The 19,898-nt window shown below is 52.7% G+C and overlaps 9 protein-coding genes across 9 annotated transcripts; 7 read left to right on the forward strand and 2 right to left on the reverse strand.

Moving 5' to 3' along the window:
• Positions 1-515: 515 nt before the first annotated feature.
• Positions 516-3,179, forward strand: LTS14_009560 (uncharacterized protein; the record flags this gene model as incomplete). The annotated part of the gene is made up of 2 exons (XM_064842242.1): positions 516-1,670; positions 1,716-3,179. The coding sequence occupies 2 exons, from the start codon at positions 516-518 to the stop codon at positions 3,177-3,179; spliced, it is 2,619 nt and encodes an 872-aa protein (XP_064690148.1).
• Positions 3,180-3,564: 385 nt separating this feature from the next.
• LTS14_009561 (uncharacterized protein) lies at positions 3,565-5,460 on the reverse strand (the record flags this gene model as incomplete). Its single annotated transcript, XM_064842243.1, has 3 exons — positions 3,565-4,303; positions 4,352-5,339; positions 5,391-5,460. 3 exons carry the CDS (start codon positions 5,458-5,460, stop codon positions 3,565-3,567), a joined length of 1,797 nt encoding a protein of 598 aa, XP_064690149.1.
• Positions 5,461-5,788: 328 nt separating this feature from the next.
• Positions 5,789-6,820, forward strand: CSH1_2 (CSG1/SUR1-like protein; the record flags this gene model as incomplete). Its single annotated transcript, XM_064842244.1, has 1 exon — positions 5,789-6,820. One exon carries the CDS (start codon positions 5,789-5,791, stop codon positions 6,818-6,820), a length of 1,032 nt encoding a protein of 343 aa, XP_064690150.1.
• A 265-nt stretch (positions 6,821-7,085) lies between these two features.
• On the forward strand, positions 7,086-7,369 carry RPL39 (60S ribosomal protein L39; the record flags this gene model as incomplete). Its single annotated transcript, XM_064842245.1, has 3 exons — positions 7,086-7,091; positions 7,147-7,247; positions 7,321-7,369. 3 exons carry the CDS (start codon positions 7,086-7,088, stop codon positions 7,367-7,369), a joined length of 156 nt encoding a protein of 51 aa, XP_064690151.1.
• A 363-nt stretch (positions 7,370-7,732) lies between these two features.
• LTS14_009564 (uncharacterized protein) lies at positions 7,733-8,695 on the reverse strand (the record flags this gene model as incomplete). The annotated part of the gene is made up of 1 exon (XM_064842246.1): positions 7,733-8,695. The coding sequence occupies one exon, from the start codon at positions 8,693-8,695 to the stop codon at positions 7,733-7,735; it is 963 nt and encodes a 320-aa protein (XP_064690152.1).
• A 194-nt stretch (positions 8,696-8,889) lies between these two features.
• LTS14_009565 (uncharacterized protein) lies at positions 8,890-10,047 on the forward strand (the record flags this gene model as incomplete). The annotated part of the gene is made up of 1 exon (XM_064842247.1): positions 8,890-10,047. The coding sequence occupies one exon, from the start codon at positions 8,890-8,892 to the stop codon at positions 10,045-10,047; it is 1,158 nt and encodes a 385-aa protein (XP_064690153.1).
• Positions 10,048-10,434: 387 nt separating this feature from the next.
• LTS14_009566 (uncharacterized protein) lies at positions 10,435-11,685 on the forward strand (the record flags this gene model as incomplete). The annotated part of the gene is made up of 1 exon (XM_064842248.1): positions 10,435-11,685. One exon carries the CDS (start codon positions 10,435-10,437, stop codon positions 11,683-11,685), a length of 1,251 nt encoding a protein of 416 aa, XP_064690154.1.
• Positions 11,686-12,692: 1,007 nt separating this feature from the next.
• LTS14_009567 (uncharacterized protein) lies at positions 12,693-13,262 on the forward strand (the record flags this gene model as incomplete). Its single annotated transcript, XM_064842249.1, has 1 exon — positions 12,693-13,262. One exon carries the CDS (start codon positions 12,693-12,695, stop codon positions 13,260-13,262), a length of 570 nt encoding a protein of 189 aa, XP_064690155.1.
• A 1,661-nt stretch (positions 13,263-14,923) lies between these two features.
• Positions 14,924-18,634, forward strand: APM4 (clathrin associated protein complex medium subunit; the record flags this gene model as incomplete). Its single annotated transcript, XM_064842250.1, has 2 exons — positions 14,924-16,201; positions 16,334-18,634. The coding sequence occupies 2 exons, from the start codon at positions 14,924-14,926 to the stop codon at positions 18,632-18,634; spliced, it is 3,579 nt and encodes a 1,192-aa protein (XP_064690156.1).
• Positions 18,635-19,898: the final 1,264 nt, after the last annotated feature.

Genomic DNA, 19,898 nt, shown 5'->3' on the forward strand with positions numbered 1-19,898 from the left:
ACCACGTTATCAGCGGGCGTTAGACAGGGATCTATGCCGATCACCTCACACTCCGCCGACTCATCGAGGCATCGTCGACTGACATGTATGCTGCCTGCTGAACACAAGGCGACCTCAGCCTCGATGTAGTCATATCACCGATAGCTACGACCTTCACATTTGCTCGTCAGTACCTCAGACACATTCAACATAATCAACATATACATTCGGCTCGTGAAGGCTCTCGGCAGCTGCAGGATCTAAAGATGGAAGCTCACATCACATGTGACAATCAGCATTCACACAATTGCTATTGTTGAGTCACGACAATAGCCAGCCACCACTATATCGCTGCGAACGTCGGACTCGACATCTTCATCCTCCCTCTTTTCCACATCCACACTGCCAATTTCCATTCACCGCGAGCACATCATCTACCACCGACATCATATCCGAGCAAACAGCGCTGGCCGCTCTCGTAACACGCCGAACGTGACAGTCAGCAAGCAAAGTCTCGTCCACACAAGAACGCCGTAATGGCCGCACCTCCAGATCTTTCGTCATTCCAGGCTTCCGATTTCCACTACACAAACACGATCCATCCACCATCAGACACGCCATACATGGCGGCCTCAAATCCCGAAATTCCACAGAACCACCTTGTGCCGCCATTTGCACCGACTCCACCTCCTGCAGTGATTGCACGCACTCACCCACCATCACCCCCACCAGCACCAGCAGCGAATGATCCTCTTCTGCTTGTGGGCGAGAATGAGCAAGGCAGCCGCAACGAGCAGAGTCATAGCCGTGATGGCAGCAGAAGCCGTAGTCGGTCACCGTCTTCACACAACTCAGAAGACGATGAAGAGAGTGACCATGAGGAAGCACCGGACCCGCAGCAGCAATGGAGGCCGCTGATCGAGGACACGAGCGTGCCCTGCGCAGATGAGATTGCAGTCGCTACAGCAAGAGGCGAGCACCGAGCCACAGACGATGAATACTGGCATGAGCAGACATTCCTCGACGTCGAAGCTGAGGGACTCGTACCCATCCGCAGAGGACACATCGACTGGACGATTCCGCACTTCAACGGTACAAAAGACGACCCAAACACACAGACTCTAATGCAATCACCCGTGGTCCACATAGGTGGTTATGACTGGCGCATCAAGTTCTATCCCAAAGGCAACAGCACCGACTTCATGAGCGCGTATATCGAGTGTGTCACCATGCAGGATCCCGAGTATGCTGAGTACGAAGACTTCAAGACGCCCCCGTTCCCGTTTCTGGAGGGTCAGGACACTAGTAACATCAGAAAGCGACGTACTTTTGCTGCCCAGCTGTCGCTCATTGTTTACAATCCCGCCGAGCCCCGAGCATTCAAGGTTGAGGTCGACGCACACCGGTTCTCGAAGGCTTCGGCCGATTATGGATGGCGGTACTTTGCTCAGCTTGCTGAGCTGCAGACTCGTTCCCACGGTCAGCGTCAAGCTATACTGCGTAACGACAAGCTTGCCTTGAAGGCGCATATTCGTGTACTGAAAGACCCTTCTGGTAGCATGTGGGCACATGATCATACCGATCATTACAAAGACTGCTTGCAGACCACGGCTCTTCGACCCTTTGCTGGTCAGGCTCCACATCTCATGGCTATGGTGGCGTTGTTGCACTTCAGACCGTTTCGAACAGAGGTCAGAGAGCACACAAAGCTGACTCGGTATATGTATTCGTTGCAGACTATCTTGTGGAAGATGTTCTCACGCGATCATTCCGCGCATTACAAGCGTCGTCCAGATCCTATGGAGACCATCGACACTGTCTCTTGCATCAAGACCATCGCAGAGAACGTTCTCAAGGAGTGTGGATCGGACTTGGCATGTCCAACTCTTGGCTCATTCGACGTCGCCGAGACAGCGTTCTCTCACAATCGCTTAAGGACCAAAGACTTCGCTTCTCTCCAGGAGGCTATCAACAATCATCCCACTGCTCTCGCCACCCCTGAATTGCTGACGCTCGAGCTGCAGAGGCAAGAGTTTGATACCGAGAAACGCAAGTGGCGAAAGCTCACGAACAAGGTGAAAATTGACTCTTCCTTAACGGTTCGCGAAGTGAAGTATGAGCTTTATGCAGTGATCACACACTGCGGTGAGCTTCAGTCGAACAAGCACAATGCCTACATCAAGCCGGACATGGACTATGACGTCTGGTATGCCTACACAGATAGGCGGGTGACAATTCAAACTCGAGAGCAAGCAGTTGACAAGCACGAAGGCGTACCGCCTCGAGAGAAGGAGAATAGGAGAGACTCACCCTTTGGCGATATTCTCGATCCAAGCGAGAACAGCGAGGTCATTTACGTGGCGCTTTACAGGAAGTGTGCCAATTATAGCAGAATCATGCCAGTCACAGAGAAATGGGACGTCCCGAACGAGATCCAGAAGGGTCTTGATCTACCACAGGCTAAGGAGGCCAAGCTTCCACCGCAGCCGTCCGAAGAAGTCTCGGATCTCTCGTTCCGGGCTGAGCAGCTCGCATATGAGCAACAGCAGCATGCCGCCGGCGCTGCGACACCAGAATGGCCCATGACCGACTGTGATGGCGATGTCATCATGAGCGACACCGAGGACGACATGCCATCGCCACCCACCGAGCTCGCACAATCCACCACCCTCGCCGCACTCCCCACAAAGCCCTCCCGCTCCCACAAATACCTCGCCGTCTGCGACAGCCTCGGTCGCGAATGGTACTCCGGTGAGATGTTCGGCGATAAATATCAAGGCCAAGGCCATCTCGTAACCACGTCAGGCGATCAATACGTCGGTAACTTCTACCAAGGCAAATACGAGGGTCGCGGCAGGATCGTTTACGCTTCCACCGGCGACATCTACGATGGCGAGTGGCTTGGCGGCAAACACCACGGCCAGGGCTCATTGCTCGAAGTCGCGACAGGCAATGTGTTTGAAGGTGGCTGGAAGGAGGGCGAGAAGCATGGGGAGTTCTTACTGCGGGGCAAGGTCACCGAGGAGGATAGAGGTCATTGCACCATCTGCTATGAGCGGAAGCTGACAACGGCGTTCTACGATTGTGGACATGTGCTTACGTGTAAGGAGTGTGCGGAGAAGCTGGATACTTGTCCTGTCTGTCGCAGAAAGATTCATGCGAGGTTGCAGATTTATGGGGTCAAGATGTCGCTGCAATGAGTTTGCAAGAGAGATCAGGGCGAGGAAAGGCAAGGCAAGACAAGCGATGGGCTGCGGCGTTGTGGTCAAGGTTGCTGTTGAGGGATTGGGCTGGTGCTTTTGGTGGCGTATATGGTAACACAGCTCGCGGCATTTGGGGTGCTCATGGGTACAGGACCACTACATCACGACTGGAAATGGGTGTTACGAATCAAGAAGCGGAGTATAATATGGGGCGATCGATATGGAGAATGCTTTACATATACCCCTCATGGACGTGCAAATTGCTGGTAGATAGTAGCCGTAGCTCTGTAATGATATTGAGCTTTCATCATATTTCACCCATGTCCTCGTTAGATGCAGATTGAGTGCTATGCGTCTTGCAGTGTGTTGAACAGCTGGTCAGCTAGTCGAGCATGAACTGTGGATGAGATGCCATATCAGGTAACTGACTGAGTTGCGTCTCGGCGTCGACGTCGTAGGTTGAGGTAACAATGTCGGAGAAGCTGTTCGGTTGCGAGAAAGGCGGCGGCGATTCTGGTACACCAATGGGACTTGCGTAGAGCGGAATGCCGTCTTCACTGAACATGTGCATTTCAGGGTCGGCAGAAGTGGCATTATGCACAGGCTTCATGGTTTGCACGGCTTCCTTGATCGTCGACATTGCCTCGGGCGCTCTCGAAGCGTTGGCTGCGAAGTGGTGAGAGTAATTTTGGTCACTGCGCGAGTCGCAGTCAGAAGACTGCTGGTCGTCAATCACGATGTGCGAGGTATCAATGAACTCGATTAGTCCGCTGTTGGTCATCCTCGGTGCCCAGTCTTTTATAGCTCGCTGGTAGGCGGCCTCGAGATTGGCCGCATAGTGCTTATTCGTGAACCAATCATGCATCAGTGCTTCTTTCGCAGATGGTCGTATGGACTCGTCGAAGGTCAAGCAAGCACGGATGAAGGACTTGGCTTTGTGGCCGACCTTTCGCCACTGTCTTTGTTTCTCGCTGTCCATAAACTCGAGACTCCAGTCGTGACCTTTCTCCTCGAATGGCATAGGCTCGCCTGTGAGCAATGTGCCGGCAATGCAGCCGACTGACCAGATATCTATGGCTTTGCTGTAGCCGTCGTTGTGCTTGTAACGTTTATAGAGCTCGCTGGTCAGTCGTTAGTACGACCAGCAGCGCGAGACAGTGGGTACTTACGGAGCAGCGTAGCCATAGGTGCCCACCATAGACTGCATCCTGAACATGTTCGAGCCTTTCTGCATTTCAATGCCATTTGCAAGAGTTCTGGCTTGGCCGAAGTCTGTGAGAACAACCCGCGCGCCAGGTCTCCACGATGTCATGAGGACATTTTCTGGTTTAATGTCGCGATGTGCAATGTTCTGGTCATGCAGATACTCAACAGCCTTTAGCACTTGTCGCACGATCACTGCCGCCTCAGGCTCGTCGAGAGCGTTAGTTTGGTCTAGGTAAGAGAGGAGATCGCCACCAGTCAATAGTTCCTGCATGATATAGATGTTGTACGTCGTGCAGAGGACCTTCTCCAAAGAGACGATATTGGGATGGCTGAGATCCTTGAGTATACTGTACTCCCGAGCTAGAACGTCGCGCTTCTTCTGTCGCTGCACAGCCACCCTCCGAGCTTCGATGACAGCCTGAGGGTCGCCTGCTATTTCAGCCCTTTGTTGTGGCAGACTTACCACTTTGCATGCGAGCTGAGATTGATCGCTCTGTTTGGTAGCAAGAAACACACATGCCTGGCCTCCGGAGCCGAGAAGGCGATCGCTGACCGCGTATCGAGCCTCAAAGGACATGATGTCTCCCTGCTGCAGCGGACTCAACGCGCTCTCACAAGGCACTGGAGGATGAGCAGTCCGGAACGTGATGGAGACGCTAGGGTTGAGCTCCAGGACATCCCCGTGGTTGAGGAGAATGTCTCTGTCACGCTTTCGCAAGATGCTCGTGTTGTTGAAACACGAGCTCTCCAAACGAACAGGATTGGCAGAGAGGACGCGCATGTATACCAATGGCTCGACGTGATCATCGTCTTGGTCCGAGCCATTCTCGAATACCACGCAATGGAACCGAAGATGATGCGCTGATATGGAAGGCTCTGTAATGTCGAACCACTCCCGTAGATTCTCGCGTCCAAGGTCGAAGTCATCGCTGGCTTTGATGCCTTGTAAGCCTGTGAGGTGTCAATACTGTTTCACTGGACTAGGCAGCATTTGCATCTCACGATCTCCCAGTAATGAGTGATGCAAGACGAGCCAGGCAACGTATTGATGATCGCTCGGTTGTATGGCCATGTCGTCAGTGTCGGTGTCAGAGCGACAACATGATGTTTAGTCTCGATATGGGATGAAGTCGCGTCTCCTAACGCGTCGACTTTTTGTCTTGGCAGGACTTCTCGGGCTCGGGATCAGAAGAGCTCCGAACAAGCATGCAACTCGTGCAAGCGATTCTTACGCTCTGATGATCGCTCTGCCTAATTCAAACCGCCCTGGCCGTAATCCATCATGTTGACCTGAGTCTTTCCAACCGGCCTATGCGACTTGAAATGTCTTTGAACATGACGGATCGTGCCCAAGCGCAAACATAAAAGTCAAGCAGAACTTCGCAGACACGACCCCAAGCATGCGCCGCGGCCTCCTAATCTTCCTCCTGGTCAACCTAGCCATCGTCCTCTTCCTAGTGCACCAGGTCTGGAGTCTCCTGACACTCCTTGTAGTCGACGGAGCCGAAGATGCGATAGCGAAGGCCGAATTGCCTGCCGTCGGATCACCGCGGAAGGATGGGAAACCACGGTTGATCCCTAAGATCATACACCAGACGTACAAGAACGAGTCAATACCTCCAGTATGGCAGGAGGCGCAAGCCAGCTGTATCGATCTACACCCGGAGAGTGAAGGATGGGAGTACAAGATGTGGACGGATGCGATGTCTGCTGAGTTCATCGAGGCGGAATATCCCTGGTTCTACGATACATTCAAGGGGTATCGATATCCGATTCAACGAGCAGATGCGATAAGGTACTTTGTCTTGTCGCATTATGGAGGAGTCTATATCGATCTGGATGACGGCTGTAACCGATCGCTCGATCCGCTGCTCGTCTACCCAGCTTTTGTGCGCCGGACGCTACCTACAGGTATCAGCAACGATGTGATGGGCTCCACGCCTCGGCATCCATTCTTCTTGAAGACTATTGAGGTCATACAGAAGTATGACCGGAGCTGGATCCTGCCATACATCACTGTCATGGGCAGCACGGGACCTTTGTTCCTCAGCGTGCTCTGGGTGCATTGGTTGAGAGGCGGAATGAACGTGGGAGATGGTGCAGAAGGCGGGAGAATGCGTTTGATCTTCCCGGATGAGTATAATGGGCATGAATGGAGCTTCTTTACACATCATCTGGGCAATAGCTGGCACGGCTATGATGTGCAACTCATCTTCTGGATGTCTCGCAATTGGATCCTCGTCACGATTGTGGGGTTTGCTATAGGCATTACAGTCATCACACTTGGGTATCTGGCGTACCGACGGTTTGCATCGGGATCGACGGACGCATCGAAATGGAACAAGCCAACATATGGGCATAGACTGCCGTTCTGGAAGCGGTTCACGAGCTCCAGGCAAGATTATGAGCTTGTAGAGCGGCATGAAGTGTAATTATAGCGAGGTGCTCCTTGGTTCAGCGAGGGCGTTGTAGGCATAGAAGTACATTTGCGTATAGTTCGAGCTCATGCATGTCAAGATCATCGAGCCTAATACGTTTTTTAGAAGTAGCGCCTCAGGCTTTGTGTGCTCGGCAAGATCCGTAGAATCCCGCGTGCCAAGCTTTCACCCACAGCATCTTACGAATTTGCGACAGCGACATCATTTCCAGCGAAGACCACACGGAGACACATAGAAGACAATCTCGACAACCGTCAAGATGCCTGTATGTCACATAACACTATTATACGCCTTTTCTCAGTACACTGACACGCACACAGTCCCACAAGTCGTTCCGCACGAAGCAGAAGCTCGCAAAGGCACAGAAGCAGAACAGACCCATCCCACAGTGGATTCGATTGAGGACTGGCAACACCATCAGGTACAACCTTTAAGCCTATATTGGAGGACAGGAAAAATGCTTGAGATGGACGGGACTGACATTACACGTGCAGATACAACGCGAAGAGGAGACATTGGCGCAAGACCCGTATCGGCATCTAGACGATTCGCCCACGAACAAATCGCCTACACGAACACATCCCCCGACCGAACAAGCGATTATTGCAACATTATCTGAGCTACTGCGGCAATGACGGTGGAGACATGAGGTGGCACGAATCAGCATGGGAAGCGGACTTCATGGCGTTTGTGGTGGTGGTCGGAAATGGCATGCTGATGCTGGCTAGTTGAGAGTAGCACGAGGTTGTGAAAAGAGCTTGCCGTATCATGGCCATACCAATCTTCTCACAAGTATCTGTGCTTCTCGGTGCAGAACCTAAGGACTGACGCCGAACACCACGCTAGACACGAACCGCACTTCTATGCGCAGTATCCAAGTATCGGCTGTACCGGATGTACTGCGACTTACACCATCTTCTGCTGCAGCACAAACCGCGCCGGCTGATCTGTGTCTATAACCAACACGCCTTCCTCGCCCTTCCCAAGCAAAGCAACCTCATGCCCAAATTTCTCAAACATTCTCACCTGGCCCTGCCCAAAACTCATCACACAACTACTGCCTGCATAGCACACCCTTTCGCCCTCCTCCACCATATTCCCGTTCCCCACTTCCACACTTCCGAGCTTGTTGCCTTCGACACCGCACCGATTCGCGAAAACCACAATAATCTCGCGATCAGAATCATTTTCAAGAAAAGGACGAAAGCGCTCGATCCAGTACGCTACAGTCTCCATGTCCGGTCTGTCTGGCTCGATTGCTAGTTCCGAAGGCTCGAGGCGGGTGAGCCAGGCCATGCTGAGTACCACCAACGGCACACCAGACTGAAGCATACTGTTTGCAAATTCGTAGTCTGACCACGGTACCTCGAAGCGATAGGGATTGATGTCCATGCAGATACCTTGCCCTACTTTACCTAGCTCGCCCAATGGACCGGAGAAGAATGGCGCTTTAGTTGCCGTGCTTCTGAAGCCCTCGGTCGCCCATGTTTCGTCTGTGTAGTAGAGGAATGATTTGCGGTAATTGTTCAGGATTTCGCCTTGTGGTGAGACGGTGACAGTTGAGTTGTAATTGTTCGTCTCGCCAGTTGTGTCGTCTGTGTGAACTTCTGGGTAGCCAGCTATGATGTGGCATTGTAATCGTTTCGCTGTGGCGACGGCCCATTGTGTAGTTGTCCCTGATGTTGTTGGTTCGAGGAATGGTGTTATAGCGGAGAGGTCTGGAAAGTTGTAGCCGGTGAATGCTAGTTCTGGCAGGACTAGCAGATTGAATTGACGTGGTTGGATGTCCTTGATTAGGTCGTTGGCTAGTTGAATATTCTTTTCTGTCTCACCTAGTGCAGGGGCGAGTTGAAGAGTTCCTATCCGCATCGTGGTAGCTTATCTGAGGCGAATGTCGTGTAACGTACTGCTAGCTCACGCTGTGATTGTGGTCATGTTGCCCAGCGCGATGATACATAGACAGTCACATGTGAAAATGTGGAGAAGGCCTATTCGGGAAGCCACGATTAGCTTTCTGTTCCTTGCATGTTCCACCTGCTCGTCTGAAGCATGCATCCAAAAAGATGCCACCGCAAAGCAGGGGCGACAAGCCTTCGAAGCCTCCGCCACTACCTTTGCCAGCAGGTTTCCAGTCGAAGTCGACTCCCAACCTCCCTACCCTTCGATCACTTGCCGGACATGGCCAGACTGATAGCAATACGAATGCGTTGCCAAATCCACTCAATCCAAGCACGGCTGCGGGAGATGATATTCTTCCCTCGGGTCGCAAGTCCATAGATGATGTATCCGTGGACTCTTCGATCGAGCCGCCATCACTGTCACCTACCTCAAGCGAGAACGACGATGTTTCAGAAGAGGAGGAAGATGGGCACGTATCGAGCCTGCCCACCAAGCCATCGCTTCGTCACCATCAATACTCTCGGTCATACACATATCTTTCACCTTCAACTTTCGCTCCGCCTTTCTACAATCGACCACGAACACCACTACCCCCATCTCCCTCCTTGACATCCCTTCTCCGACCGTCCTTCACGAGTAGACCTACGACACCCGACCCGTCAAGCGATGAAGGAGGAGTACCACCGATACGAGCCGATCATACTGGCACTCAAACACCGAACTCCGCCGCTGCGTCAACTTTGACGAGCACATTCCGATCAGCAAAGCCCATACCACGAGCGAGTCCGAAAGTACCGACATATGAGTACTATGGCTTCACGCTATATCTCACCAGTAGTTTGGTGTTCATAGCATATGTCCTCTGGTCCTTTTTACCTTCGCCGTTCTTACATCAGCTCGGCATCTACTACTACCCGAATCGCTGGTGGGCCTTGGCCGTGCCTGCCTGGACGGTCATGTTCCTAGTCTACATCTACGTCGCGCTGGCATCGTACAATACTGGCTACCTCACCAAGCCGATGAACAGCGTGGAGTGTCTGGTGGACGAGGCTGCGAATATTGCTGTGGTAGATGCTCAAGGGAGGATTGTCAGAGATGATAGGCCTTCGTGGCAGGTTGACGATAAGGCTGGACATGGTACGAGGAAGGGTAAGGGCAAGCATGGTGGGCATAGTCGCCAGACTAGTCTTACGAAAGCTCAGATGAATTCTGAGTTGGATTGGAGGAGTTTGTGGAATGAGGGGACGGATGCTGTTATGGATATACCGCTTGGTGGTGTTTGTGAGATATTGTATGGGCAGCCTGAGGACGAGCATGGGTGAAGACGTCCTCCATGTGTTGTACGCAGCGTGGTAGAGGCAATTCTCACCTACGAGGCTCTTGAGGTAGCTAACCTTTAAACGCCGGGGAGTTCACCCTAGCGCGCGTCTAGGGCAATGATACACGACAATATATATCGATGCGATAACAATACACAAATTTGTCCGCCCGACGACGTTTGAGATGTCCATGTCTCATGTAGACGCCTATGCTGACGCGCGCCTAGAGCGGTCTGGAATCTCTTTATATGGCGCCAACTCGCAGCGCAATGTTGACTTGACGAACAACAATTACCACACGAGCAAATACTGGAGCGCAAAATCGTATCTATCATCTACTTCACGCAGCAACAACTGTCCGGACGCAAATCGATGCAGCTCGTCACAGACATGCCACATGACAGTAACACTCCAACCCGGCTGTTGAACGCAAAGTCGAGGCTTCTCGAAACTTTCCCGTCATCATGTCCGCCGTACGCCATTGTCTCACACACCTGGGGTACAGAGGAGATATCACATGCAGAGTGGCTGCTTCCTGCCACGCATCGGGACAAACGACAGGCCTCGAAGGCTGGCTACCGGAAGATCATCAGTGCGTGCTCGCAGACTCTCGCGGACGGCCTCAAATATGTCTGGGTTGATACATGCTGCATTGATCGAAGGAACAACAACGAGCTTTGCGAAGCCATCAATTTGATGTTCTCGTGGTATGGGAATGCCGCAGTGTGCTATGCACTGCTCTCCGATGTCGAACATGGGACACAGCTGTTTCCTGCTGAGCAGCAGATACAGTCACGCGAGCGACTGAAGATATCAGCGGACTGGTCACGCAAGACGCAGAGGGGCGTAGCGGCAGTGCGTTCGTCTCGATGGTTTACCAGAGGATGGACTTTACAAGAGACCATTGCCCCACACACCGTTCACTTCTTCGACTCAAAGTGGATTTGGCTGGGAGCACTTCGCCAGCCAAGTATACTGGCTCTGGTCGCTGACATTACCGGCATCGATCCAGCGCTTTTGGCCGGTCGTAAGGCTCTGACGGATTACAGTATTGCACAGAGGCTCTCATGGGCCGCGAAGAGACAAACCACAAAGCCAGAGGATTTAGCCTATTCACTACTAGGCATTGTCGGTGTGAACATGATTCTACTCTATGGAGAGGGCCCGCAAGCTTTCACGCGACTGCAGGAGCTGATCTTGGAGAGTTCGGAGGATCTATCGGTCTTGGCCTGGACACATTCTATCTCAAGTGCCCGATCACAGTTGCTAGCTCCATCACCTCTCGACTTCCAGCATTGCGGTCGCATAGCAATCAACATTCCCGGCAGCCAAGCCACAATGACAGAGCATTGGAGGACCAGCCGTGGCCTCAAAGGCACTTTCGAGGTTGGAGAAGCTGATCTGAGCGACTCTCCTTCGCCATGCAAACTCATCCTGCTTGGTCTCCATCCTGTCCGCGCTCCGGGTCAAGTTATAGCCTTGCCAGTGAAGGCCCTCAATTCGGCCGCCAGCAGCCCTATATTCAAGATTGACCCGATGCTTGCTGCCCAAGCATCCTCGATGATCGAGCGACTCACTACGCTGGATAGACGACAACTTCGCAACGTGTCTCTGCTCGACTGCACAATTCTACTGGGGTAGGGATTGGATCTAGATCTTGTGAGCTCAACGATTGTACTCGACTTGACCCTGGTAGCCAACCACGGAATACTCACGAGCAACATGGGACAGATCAAGGAGTCTGCGCACCATAATGTGGCGGCGAGGCAATGGTGTCAGCTCGATGTTGGATTTGATTCCGAAGGATACAGACCAGAATAATGCAGCTTCCACCTCACACCACGCCGATGTGTGGCAACATACTATCTGGAAATGCTCAAACATTGTCTCATGATTAAGCGCAGAACACTCAAGGTAGTTGGACCCTTGTACAACTTCTCTTTCGGCAGTCACTACATCGTGCGCGGTAGATTAGCAAAGTCAGCCATAGGCACTGACGCCTCTGGAGTCTCAGGTATAAGTTCACCCGCTATTTCGTTCTCTCGCCTCTCTTCTACCCCTCCCTATCATTGTCATATCTCACACAAGCACAGAAGCAAAGAGGGACTCCAGCAACGCACCAAGATTGCTCTACAGATCACGTCTGAGCTTTGGCATTACCTTGGAGGGATGCCACCACTCGGTAGCGCACATGAGCAGGCAACAGGTGAACGAGAAAGACGTCCGTATGTGGGCGATTGGGGACTTGATGAAGGGATTATCGATGGAGGGTTTGACGATGAACGACAACGACGCCCGTATGGAGGAGGGCATGAGCACAGGGTCGAGCGAGAAAGACGGCCATATGGCAGAGGGTATGGGCTTGGGGCAGAGCTTTCTGAGGAGGTGTTTGGCGGACTAGAACAAAAACGACGGCCTTGCGGAGCAGAATATGGAATCTTGAAGGAGGAACCTATAGGTCAGAGGGAGCGGCGCCATTATGTCGGAGGACATGAACGCGATGAATTTCATTTCGGCGAAGGTGTCCGAGATGAGCGGGAACGACGACCATATGGGAGCGGGAACGACGACCATATGGGAGCGGGAACGACGACCATATGGGAGCGGGCTTGAACGAGATGGACACCCTTTCGACGAGGAGCTGAGGAATGAAAGAGAACGCCGAACCATACGGCGGAGTACACGACAGAGATGATTTTGAACGACGACTTTATGGGAATGGGGATGAGAATGATGCATATCTCTTCGACCGGTGGTTTAGAGAGGGAAGATCACCACCGGGCCAAGGTCGAAGGCGCGCGGCCCACAGAGGCCACGGAGAAGATGAGTTTCTTTGTGAGGAGGAATTGAGGCGGGCTGAGGGTAGACGAGGCTATGGTAGGGACGACTTTCATGGAGGTCATGGAGTTGGTATGGAGGATCTTTTTGGTGGCTATGGGGATGAGACGGACTATGGGATGGATGATCATTATGGAGCATGTGGTATGGATGACATCTATGGAGGCTATGGTGGTGCTGGCGGAATAGCTTATGATATGGACGACTTCTACGGAGGATTTGGCGGGCTGGGCCACGGTGTTGACGACTTCTATGGGGGCCGTGGGGTCGTGAATAATTACTATGGAGGCTACGGTGGCGGATGGATAGGCTATGGGATGAATGATCTCTACGGCGGCTACGACCGCGGTATGGGTCATGGTATGTATGACTACTACTGAAACAGAGGCGGTGAGTGCTATTTGATACCTCCCTACGATGAAGAGCGCTGGCTAGCCGGATGCATGGACCTGTATGATGGCATCGATCCTGATCTCGTTTACATTCTTGCTGGATCAGGACTCAGTCCGGTATATTCATACATGACCGTCTCCAACGACGATACTCAGGATATGCGACGAGAGCAATGCTCGCCTGTAGGCCAAGCAAGGAGCACGGTCAAGCATTGTAGAGCGGAATCCCAGTGAATTGCGCTGGAACTGTGAAGTAAACCAGGATCTGGGAGCAACAGTGAATGAAGCGTTCCATGTGACTACGAATTCGTGGTGACTGCCAACGACCTTCAGTGTAGGTATAAGTTGCCATGCACGCACTCTGTCCTACAACAAGTTTGTTTCCTCACTACAGATTATCGAATACTTATACACACGATAAGTGCCGGGCATATATCAACCACAGAAACACGACACGCTACCACCAGACAGCTTACTTAACATGTTAGGCACTTCACCCACCAACATGGAAAACCGAGGTCCTGTCATTTGTCCCGTTATCAGTGACGACGACGGCGAAATCATCAACGCCTCAACCAGTCACCCGCGTGTCACCCGGGATAGAGCAGAGCGCGAAAGATCGTGCAGCAGGCACCGTGGCCAGGATCGACCAGCGCGGTACTACAGACCCGAGAGAACCACAAGGCTGGAGCGGCGCAATGCTTCAGCAGAACTTCTTGACCTGCAAGGTATATGGCGGGAGAGACTGCGAGAGTATGATGAATTATGGGACTTTTGGATGTTATTGAGCAGAGGATGCGGCTGCTTGAGGGCGGAGTTCAGAGCGAGCGGCGTGGTGGCGGGCGGGATAGGCGACTGAGTGGGAGGCGAATGTGGGATAGCTATCGTCCGAGTAGGAGTGGGCAGCTTGGCGACGATGTGGACCATGATTACGTCGCGACCTTTGAGCGTGGTCGTCGTTCTGGCTTCGGTAGCCCACCTGACAGGAGGCCCGAGGGTAGGTCCCTTGGTGAGCCAGCTGCATGGCCGCCACTTTCTGCGCTAAATCTAGGGCGACCTTGCGGCTACCATGGCGAAATCCAGCAATTTTCTCGAAACCAGTCCGGCGAGGTTGAGGAAGTTCTTCGTCGTGACGATCGTTCAAGTCGAACGGAAGGACATGGTGAAGGAGCTGGTCAGGCTGGGACCGGTGATGGAGCTCGTGGAGCTTCTACTGCGGAGTATAACGCTGCCCTTAGATACAGTGGCCTCTCCGGGTGATGAGAGCATGGTAAAGGCATGCCCAACGGTCGGACATGGTCGTGGCCAGGATCGAGAATGCCATGGTCTGAATTGTCTAGCCAGGCTTTAACTTTAGTAGGGCTGAGTAGTATCTGCCACCAATTGTCTCAGGGAGATGATATCGTTGTGTTTTATTCCATATAATATGACTATAGCACTGAAACCCTGATTTGCATGCTATAATCGTATTGATGCGTGTAAAGTCGAGCTCATATAGACCTATCGATGGCTGTTCAGGCTTCAGCCGAGCCTCCTCCGATGCGGCCACGACCTCGACGTGTGCTCACAACAGAGCTACAGTCTATCGGCACGCTTTCACTCATCTCCCACCACCCACTCAAGTCACCTCCGGGTGCATCGCCATAGCCATGCTCTCCGGCGTCTTGCTCTTCAATCAGAAAGGCGAGCTGCTCATCATGCGAGCCTTTCGACAAGACATGCGACCTCGACTCGCCGACGTCTTCCGCATCCAAGTCATATCGAATGCCCAAATCCGATCGCCCATCCTCACACTCGGCTCGACGACTTTCTCGCATATCAAAAGCGACAATATCTATGTCGTGGGTGTCAGCAAAGGTAATGTCAATAGTGCTTTGGTCTTCGAGTTCCTGTACAAGCTTGTGGCATTGGGCAAGAGCTATTTCGGACGCTTCGATGAGGAAGCTGTGAAGAGCAATTTTGTCATGGTGTACGAGCTGCTGGATGAGATCTTGGACTTTGGCTATCCGCAGAATACGGAGACGGAGACGCTGAAGATGTATATCACGACGGAAGGTGTCAAGATGGAGCGAGCCATGGAGGACAGCAGCAAGATCACAATGCAAGCGACTGGTGCTTTGAGCTGGCGACGGGATAACATCAAGTACAGGAAGAACGAGGCTTTCGTGGACGTTATCGAGGATGTCAACTTGCTGGTCTCTGCTTCAGGCACAGTCCTTCGCGCAGACGTCAATGGCAGCATAGAAATGCGAGCCTACCTCTCCGGAACACCAGAGTGTAAGTTCGGCCTCAACGACCGCCTAACACTCGGCGACGGCGGCGCCGACACATCTCTGGGAGGAGCCGTGGGCAACATGAACGGCAATAAAGCCTCCAAAGCCGCCGCGGGCTCCGTAACCCTCGAAGACGTGTCCCTCCACCAATGCGTCAAACTGAGCAACTTCACCAACGACCGCACAATCTCCTTCATCCCACCTGACGGCAGCTTCCAACTCATGACCTATCGCGCCACCGAGAATGTCAACCTCCCGTTCAAAGTCCAAGCCATTGTAAACGAAATCGGCAAGAGTAAAGTCGAGTACAGCATTGCCATCCGCGCAAATTACGGCAGCAAACTCTTCGCCACAAATGTCGTGGTCAAGATCCCTACTCCACTCAATACAGCCAATACAACCCACCGGACTTCTCAAGGCAAAGCCAAGTACGAGCCGAGCGAGAACGCCATGATTTGGAAGATCGCGCGCTTTACGGGCCAGAGCGAGTTCGTGCTAAGTGCAGAAGCGGAGTTGAGTGCCATGACGAATCAGAAGGCTTGGTCGAGACCACCGTTGAGTATGCAATTTTCGTTGTTGATGTTCACGTCTTCGGGGTTGTTGGTGAGGTATTTGAAGGTCTTTGAGAAGAGTAACTACAGCAGTGTCAAGTGGGTGAGGTATATGACGAGGGCGGGGAGTTATGAGATCAGGTGAGTTCGAGCGTTGTGCTGAGTGAAGGTGCTGAACTGATGGTGTTACAGGTTTTGAGGTGATGCGCTTCACTTTGTACGGCTCGTGGCGCAGGGCTGCATTTATAAGGCCCTTGCTTTCGCTGCTCTTGGTGTCCTCAAGCTCAGCCAAGGGTTTCGATCCTCGTGCCATGCTGCAACAGGTCAAGGCGAGAGCAGATCCGTCCAAACTGCTCGTACAAGCAAGATCATAAAGCTGAGACTTTGGACTCGCGCATCACGTGCCATACACCGCCAGCCTATGGCTCGGTCACTTCGCCGCAAAGCCAGCGGCACACACACCAACATGGACAACAGCGGTAGTGAGGACGAGTTACCAACCAAGAAGCCACGTAGCACTACAAGTAAACGTCAAGTTACCAATACACGAGCCCCACACACTTCGCAGCCGATCCGAAAAGAGAAGGCGCGCAGCTCTCACGTCCTTAGCTCCGCTTCGGACAATCAAATCTCGGCTACTGAGCTCAACACTCCTTCATCGTGCATCACAGTCAGTGACAGCGAAGGAGATCCCCAAGCAATGAGTAATCCTGGTATAAAGCGAAAGCGCTTGGAGCAGAATCTTAGCAGTGGCGACGACATCATAAGCCGTGCTCTGAAATCTCCAACGAAAGAGACAGAGGCGTTGGCAGCGGGTGAGGTGGATCAAAGTGCTATCGGTGCATCGCCTATCACTCCGACCACTTTGCCAACCACGTCACCTTCAACCCACGGCTCCAACAACAGCAAGACAGCTTCCTGCGCAGAACAGCAACCAGTGACCAGAGTAGCAGATACAGAGGAGTCACAGCATCTTCCAGCCGCCATGGAGACGGAAGCAGTTAAAGAATCCACTCTGGTGGAGAAGGCGCTCGAAGCAATGGCTCTGAAGAACCGCAGGCAGCTCATCACTGGTGACGTTATGCTGATAATGGACCAAAGTGATCTCGCCAAGACAATCCGGGTTGAGCATGAATTGCTATTGCGCCATGCGCCACAGCTCGCTTTGGTCCTCACAGGCGGACGAGAGGCCAAACAGAACTTTTCCAGGACAGGCAACGAAGTCTGCTTCCTTGCTGTGCTCAATTCAGGAGATGCAGGCTACCTGGGATTACTGCTGGTTCCATACTCGATCCCCATTGGCACACCTGCCCCAGCTGATCTTACAGGCGAGGCTCAAAACATCTCAGTGGAACAGCACCGAGCTGACAGTATAGTCAACACTGTCAAGATTCGTGTCAAGACCGAGCCGGAGGATGATTTGGCATCTCCCGCAGCGACAGCAGTGCCTCCGACCCCACAACCAAGCGACTGGGTAGCACCATACGAGACCTTCTTCCGCATTCTCGTGTACACCCCGAATATCACAGCGAAGTACTGCAAGCTGCCAAGCGAAGCAACGACAGCATTGCCACTCTTGATCAGTCTCACTGCTATTGCAGAACGCTATGATTGTCTCCCAGTCATTCGCTCCGCGATCAAGTCCATCACAAGCGACTGGGTTTCCAATCGCAGCCTGTACAATGCAATTGCTGAGCATCCTGAGGCGTGGCTTGCTCTGGCAATCAAGCTGCAGAACAAGCTGGCTTACAAGGAGGCCTTCGTGCATCTGGTTGGCCGCTTCCCGGACGTTGAGCCGAAGGAGCTACCTGCCGAGATTGTGAAGACCATCGAGCGAGAGTCTGGCGGGCTCAAGTTTCGCCGTAGCGTGGTTGATAAGCAGCTGCTGGTCACCACGCTCAAGGTGCAGACCAGCGCCAAACCGAAGACAAACATGGACGCCAATGAAGATGAGGAGGAAGAGGCAGATACGAAGGTAGGCGTCAAGAACGAGTCCAGTGAGAAAGTGGTCAGCCCGCACTTCGAGCCTATCAAGTACAACACGGTCAACCTGTTCCGCGACTGGTTGGGCGAGCACATCGACTTCATCGATCAAGTTGAGCAAGGCGTCGACCCTGACAGTATCATGGACACGATGGTATGCGACCATCCACGAACGAAGCCAGGTTCTGCTCTCGACTGCCTGTCAATCTCAGGCTTCTGCCATTTACTCCACAAAGCAGGCGACGGATATCTTCCAGCCGAAGAGGTCATCACCAAGTGGAGCAAGCACTCACTGGAATACATTGATCCGAAGGCGCGGGAGAGGAACGAAAATTGGGAGGGCAAGCTGAGGAATGATCAGGCGGCTGATATTCGCAACACTCTTAAAGCGCTGAAGGAGAAGGCGAAGGAGATTGTTGCGCCGCTGGTTGCGTCGGGTCTGCAGTATGAGGGGAGGGAGGCACTGCCGTATCTTACTTGCGTCGATGCTGGGAGTGTGCCTTGGGCGGAGGAGGAAGGTGATGGGGATGAGGACGAGATGGATTGTGATTGAGCGGTGGTGAGCCTGAAGGCATTGCGAGTATGACGGCCTTCGTCCTCCGCAGCTACGAGGCTGTTGGACCATGAGTACCTCATTCTCGCGCAAGTGCAGATAAGGCAGTGGAACAGTCTGTAGCAGTCGCGGTGCACGAATAAATCTCGTTCGCAGCACTTACATGCATCACATGTCAATGACGAGCCGATGTTTCATGTACTCTGTACATGTATCTTGTACCTCCTCTATATCTGCATTCTATAGCTCCGACGTGATGCACAACGATCACCAACAACCACGGCTTGTTGACCTACTTCTCCTGTGATGCCGAACTCAATCTACATGCCAACGTGGCCGTCAGCAGTAGCGCATCGCCAACATGATTCTAGCTATAGGTTGGGGCAAATGTATGGTCGGCAGAGTTTCTATTATTCATTGCGCGCGAATCATATTGCCGTACGACACACTACGCCTGATCCTTGCAAGCTCGATTCTCTCAAGCTTCTACCGTAGCCTGATGTCCGGGAATCAGAATAAAGCTTCTTAGGGCCGCGAGACTGAGACCGAGACTAACATAACCAGCGGAAACAGAGTCTGGGTGCTGTTGTATCGACTGATGTGCTGATGCTGTGTAAATCTGGTGTTGCGCGAGGATATTGATCCTGATTGTGTCGTCCCCGGTCCTTGCTTACCTGCCAATGCCGCAAGCTCACCGCATAGTTGACGAAGGCGTAGACAGTGAGTGAGGGATCCCGAGCTTCTGCCCTCTTCATCTACGACTCGCGGAGGCCGGCCCGGCGCAAACAGAGTTGGGCAGCAGTGAATGAAGGAAGGAGGAAAGGGAAGAAGGAAGAGTAACGCTGTTATCATTGTTGCTGTTATTCTGCCGAGTCGCCTTTAATATCACAGCTCCCATCACATCTGCAGAACAGGAACAGAGACTGGAAAAGGTGGGAATCAGAATATAGAATCCAGGCAATCAACCGAAGACATATCGATCAATACAGTTTCACGAGACGAGCCAGTGGTTGGCTTCCGAGTAGTGCTTTGGCACACGAGCTCCAGTAACCTTATTCTTGGGGTCCCACTTGGGGTGCAGGCAGGCAAGACTACTTTCGCAAAGGTTCAAAGGTACTTCTTGGTCTTCTTGCTATCCCGAGTATCAGGTCCACTACTTCGAGTTGTGCTGCCCTGAGCACGCGATCCTGCTGCACCTGCACGGTCACGGTCACGGACTCGGACTCTTTTGGGAAGGCACGCAAGCACGACATCGTCGGCACAT

The sequence above is a fragment of the Recurvomyces mirabilis genome, assembly GCF_035927965.1.
Source record: "Recurvomyces mirabilis strain CCFEE 5264 chromosome Unknown scaffold_32, whole genome shotgun sequence".
NCBI lineage: Eukaryota > Fungi > Ascomycota > Dothideomycetes > Mycosphaerellales > Teratosphaeriaceae > Recurvomyces > Recurvomyces mirabilis.